The sequence below is a fragment of the Calidris pugnax genome, unplaced genomic scaffold (assembly GCF_001431845.1).
Source record: "Calidris pugnax isolate Ruff unplaced genomic scaffold, ASM143184v1 scaffold173, whole genome shotgun sequence".
NCBI lineage: Eukaryota > Metazoa > Chordata > Aves > Charadriiformes > Scolopacidae > Calidris > Calidris pugnax.
This window is the reverse complement of record NW_015090917.1, coordinates 42,250-47,249: the sequence shown is the minus strand read 5'-3', so window position 1 is coordinate 47,249 and position 5,000 is coordinate 42,250. Positions and strand designations below refer to the sequence as shown.

Sequence of the window (5,000 nt, the reverse complement as noted above, 5' to 3'; positions counted from 1 at the left end):
CCTTGACCCCACACCACGCCGTGCCTCAGTTTCCCCTGGCTCTGCTCCCAAGCCATGCTGAGCCTTTCCCAGCCGGATCCCACCGCAGGGCAGATTCCTGGGATGTGAAGGTAACCCCTCCTTGCTCTTTGCATCCCCCCCGCCCCCCCAAAAAAGAGAGCCACCCCAGGGGGTGGCTGAGACCGGCACACTCACTTCATGCAGCCCGAGTGCTGCTGGCAACGAGCCACGGGCACCCTGGCCACGCACGGGGGGAAGGCCAGCAGCAGGGACCCCGCCGCCTTGTCCAGCTCCAGCCCCAGGAGCCGCCGCTCGTCCTCCGTGTCCCGGCCACACCTGGGGACAGGGCAGAGCTCAGCATGTCCCTGGTCCTTGCCTGCCCACCATGGAGCCAGGATAGGCTGGTCCAGAGGAGGGCATCTCATCCATTCCCCCCACCCACCCTTCGCATCCCTCTGATCCATGCCCTCCAACCATCCATCCATCTCACCCATCCATCCATCTCACCCATCCATCCATCCCACCCACCTCATTCATCCTCCCCTCTCACCTTGCAACTGTCAATCAATCCCTCCCTAAACATCTCACCCACCCATCCATCCATCAATCCAACCACCTCCCATCCAGCCAGCTCTCCAACCACTCATTGACCCACTCACCCATGGATTGATTGACTGTGTCCCCCAATGTCCGTCCCCCCCCCCCAGGGCCTGGCAGCGTTACCTGGGGCTGGGCTCCAGGAAGACGCAGGAGCCCTCGGGCGTCCAGCCACAGTAGGGATCCCGGCTCCCCAGGCAGTTCCTGGCAGGGAGCAGAGACATCAGGATCAGACACAGGGTGGGGATGACACCCCAGACCCCCACGACAGACCCCCCCATGACCCCGCACCACGCCGTGCCTCAGTTTCCCCTGGCTCTGCTCCCAAGCCATGCTGAGCCTTTCCCAGCCGGATCCCACCGCAGGGCAGATTCCTGGGATGTGAAGGTAACCCCTCCTTGCTCTTTGCATCCCCCCCGCCCCCCCAAAAAAGAGAGCCACCCCAGGGGGTGGCTGAGACCGGCACACTCACTTCATGCAGCCCGAGTGCTGCTGGCAACGAGCCACGGGCACCCTGGCCACGCACGGGGGGAAGGCCAGCAGCAGGGACCCCGCCGCCTTGTCCAGCTCCAGCCCCAGGAGCCGCCGCTCGTCCTCCGTGTCCCGGCCACACCTGGGGACAGGGCAGAGCTCAGCATGTCCCTGGTCCTTGCCTGCCCACCATGGAGCCAGGATAGGCTGGTCCAGAGGAGGGCATCTCATCCATTCCCCCCACCCACCCTTCGCATCCCTCTGATCCATGCCCTCCAACCATCCATCCATCTCACCCATCCATCCATCTCACCCATCCATCCATCCCACCCACCTCATTCATCCTCCCCTCTCACCTTGCAACTGTCAATCAATCCCTCCCTAAACATCTCACCCACCCATCCATCCATCAATCCAACCACCTCCCATCCAGCCAGCTCTCCAACCACTCATTGACCCACTCACCCATGGATTGATTGATCATCCATCCATCCATCCATCCATCCATCCATCCATCCATCCATCCATCTATCCATCCATCCATCCATCCACCCCTCCACCTACCCAACCACTCACCCAACCATTCATCCACCCAACCAGACGCTCACCTACCCATCTGCCCATCCATCCATCCATCTGCCCATCCATCCATCCATCCATCCATCCATCCATCCATCCATCCACCCTTCCTCTCCCTCCCAACACCCCAGCACCCACCTCCCAGGCTGGTAGGTCTCAAACTCCTCCAGGAAGACACTCTGGCTGCCAGGGGGAGCAGGAGCAGGGCTGGTGCTGGCGTTGGGCTGGATGAGGAACTTGAGGACGGTGCCCGTGCTGGAGCCCAGGAAGACCACGGTGTGGTTGCCCCATGGCCCTGCTGCATTGTCCACTACGATCTTGCGGAGCTGGTACCTGCGTGGTGTGAACAGAGCAGAGGTTGGGGGGTGTGGGTGCCTGTGTGTCCCCGGGGAGGAGGAAAATGAGGTGGAGGGGGGCTGGGACCCTCCATGGGGATGGACAGGCTGTGGCTGGTCCAGAGCAGGAGATCCCCAGGGAGCGCGAGGGGCCATGGAGATCCCAAATGGAAACTAGTCCAGATCCTGGCCAGGACCCATCCCAGATCCCACCCATGACCCATTCCAGGTCCTGCCTGGACCCAGCCTGGATCCCACCCAGATCCCCACTGGGACCCAGTTCAGATCCCACCAAGGAACTAGCCCAGATGCCCCCAGTCCCTTGGTAGGATCCCAGATGGTCCCCATCCCCAGCCTTGGGTCCCCATCCTGGCCTCATGGTCCTGTCCCCAACCCTGTGTCCCCATCCCCGTCCCCAAACACTCATCCCCAGCCCCACGTCCCCGTCCCCAGCCCCATGGCCGCCCCAGCTGCCCTGCTGGCGGGAGGCTGCGGCCCGAGAGCACCGCTTGATTAATTCCCCATCAAGCAGCAATTAAGGCAGATTTAATTAGGATGAGATGATCTTGACTGCGAAGTTTATGAGATTTATCAGGTCTCCTGGCACTCTCCCGGCGCTGGCACGCGCGTGCAAGGGTGATGGAAGAGGCTCCAGCCAGCACCCACCAGCACCCACCAGTCCCCCCAGTTCCTCCCAGTCCTTCCCAGTCCGGATCCTGCCCTGGGGCTCTCACCGGCTCATGGTGCGGAGGATCCAGGGCACGTTGCCCAGGGAGGGCACCGCCTCGTCCATCAGCGGGTGCGTCTTGACGAAGTTGAGGATCTCGTCGGGGAAGGTGCTGGAGGAGTTGTAGCGCATCCCCGGGGACGCGCAGCACCCGGGCCTGCGGCCACGGCACAGCTCAGCGTCCCCACGGCCACGCTGGCCTTGTCCCCAGCCCTGTCCCTAGCCCTGCCTGTCCCCAGACCTGCCACCTCCAGCCCTATCCCCAGCCCAGCTGTCTGCCACTGTTCTTGTCCCCCATCCCTGTCCCCATCCCTGCTGGTGCTGGCCCTGGCTGTCCCCATCCCTGTCCCCATCCTCATCCCCCTCCCCTCTACCCTTCTACCTGCTGGTGTCAGGATGTCCCCCTCCCTGTCCCTTTCTCCATCCCCACCACTGTTCCTGCCAGTACCAGCCCTTGCCAACCCTGTCCCTGTCCCCACCATCATCCCTGTCACCAACCCAACCACCCTCCCTGCATGTACCAGACCTGATCATTCCTGTCCCCAGCCCTGTCCCCATCCCTGACCCTGTGCCCACTCTCATCCCTATCCCTGCGGGTACCAGCCTGGTTGTCCCTGCCCCCCTCCCCATCCCTGTCCCCATCCCTGTCCCTTTCTCCATCCCCACCACTGCTCCTGCCAGTACCAGCCCTTGCCAACCCTGTCCCTGTCCCCACCATCATCCCTGTCACCAACCCTCCCTGCATGTACCAGACCTGATCGGTCCTGTCCCCATCCCTGTCCCTGTCCCCATCCCTGACCCTGTACCAGCCTGGTTGTCCCTGTCCCCCTCCCCATCCCTGTCCCCATCCCCATCCCTTTCTCCATTCCTACCACTGTCCCTGCCAGTACCAGCCCTTGCCAACCCTCTCCCCGTCCCCATCATCATCCCTGTCCCCATCCCAACCACCCTCCCTGCAGGTACCACCCCTGGTCGTTCCTGTCCCCATCCCTCACCCCATCCCTACTTCCATCACTCTCCCCATGGACACCAGACCTCATTGTCCCCGTCCCCATCCCTGTCCTCACCTCCCTCCCCGTGTCCCTTCCTGCAGGTCCCAGCCTGGTTGTCCCCATCCCTGTCACCGCCGTGGGTCACTCACCGGGGTTTGGGCACCATGTCCTCGGGCACGGGTGTCCAGATGGACTCGGGGGACTTCTGCTCCCGGAAACGTCCCTCGAAGACAGCAGCCACTTGGGTCATGTCGAAGGCGCAGACGGCCGAGCCGGGGATGCTGAGGGGACATGGGCAGGGGGTGAACACCTCACCCTGTCCCCCACGTCCCCCATGGGCACTGGGGCATCCCAGCCCAGCACTGGAGGTCTTGGTGGGACACAAGAGGTTCTGACCTGTTGGCAGGTGTGGAGAAGACAGCCAACACCACGGGGCGCCCGTCCAGCTCCAAGATGTCTGTCACGGCTTGGATGACGTTGAAGTAGAAATGCGAATCGCCCGGCACGGAGCAGTTGAGCCGGGCCTTGAGGAAGGAGGTCCACTGCTTCTCCAGCACCCGCTGCGAGCCCCCCATGTCGTTCTTGCACACCCGGGCCACCCTGGACACCACCACCTACAGGATGGACACCCATCACTACGTGGTACCCAACGCCGATGACCATCCCCTTGTCCCTGTCCCCACTCTGGGTGTCTTGGGCCACCCCAGGGCTGTCTCCCACCTTCTCCAGGTAGTTGAACTCCATGGCGATCTCCCGAAAGAAGAAGTAGACGTGGCTTTTCCATTCCACGGCGTGCACAAAGTAGGGCTCTGTGGGGACAGTGGTAGGGTCAGGGATGTCCCAGGATGGTGTGAAAGGGGACAGGGACGGGTGCCACGTGGCACACGGTGGGTACCACACCCCGGGGAGGCACCTTTGAACCATTTGGAGTCATGTTTGACGGTGCGGAGGGTCGGGCTGTCCCCCAGGCTGCGGTAGATGACGGCGTCGATGGCCAGGAAATCCGTCACCGTGGCGGTGAAGAGCATCCCCCCTGCGCAGGAGAAGGACGTCAGTTGGGCACGGGGTGGGGGGACAGGGACCCCAAGGGTGGTGCCAGCACTGACCTGTGAAGAGGGCCACGTTGGCGTGCTTGGGGTCGTAGGGACAGCGGGCCATGCCGCTGATGTTGTCCCCGATGGGCTCCAACGTGTCCATCTAGAGTGGGGGAGACGAGGCCATGAGTGATGCCACGTGGGCAGGAGCCCACCCCTCACCCGGATGGTGACACAGGAGGTCCCAGGTGTCCCCATCCTGGTG

At 63.1% G+C, this 5,000-nt stretch overlaps 1 protein-coding gene across 1 annotated transcript in view; it reads right to left on the bottom strand.

The window, feature by feature from the left end:
- The window catches only part of SEMA6B (sema domain, transmembrane domain (TM), and cytoplasmic domain, (semaphorin) 6B), a 16,842-nt gene that overhangs the window by 2,918 nt on the left and 8,924 nt on the right, over window positions 1–5,000 (bottom strand). Inside the window, exons 15-23 of the mRNA XM_014949657.1 lie at window positions 4,808–4,898; window positions 4,615–4,734; window positions 4,422–4,510; window positions 4,098–4,315; window positions 3,851–3,982; window positions 2,717–2,866; window positions 1,786–1,980; window positions 1,070–1,210; window positions 724–801 (exon numbers count right to left, since the gene is read on the bottom strand). Of these exons, the coding sequence (XP_014805143.1) occupies window positions 724–801; window positions 1,070–1,210; window positions 1,786–1,980; window positions 2,717–2,866; window positions 3,851–3,982; window positions 4,098–4,315; window positions 4,422–4,510; window positions 4,615–4,734; window positions 4,808–4,898 (1,214 nt within the window). The remainder of the gene's footprint in view (window positions 1–723; window positions 802–1,069; window positions 1,211–1,785; window positions 1,981–2,716; window positions 2,867–3,850; window positions 3,983–4,097; window positions 4,316–4,421; window positions 4,511–4,614; window positions 4,735–4,807; window positions 4,899–5,000) is intronic.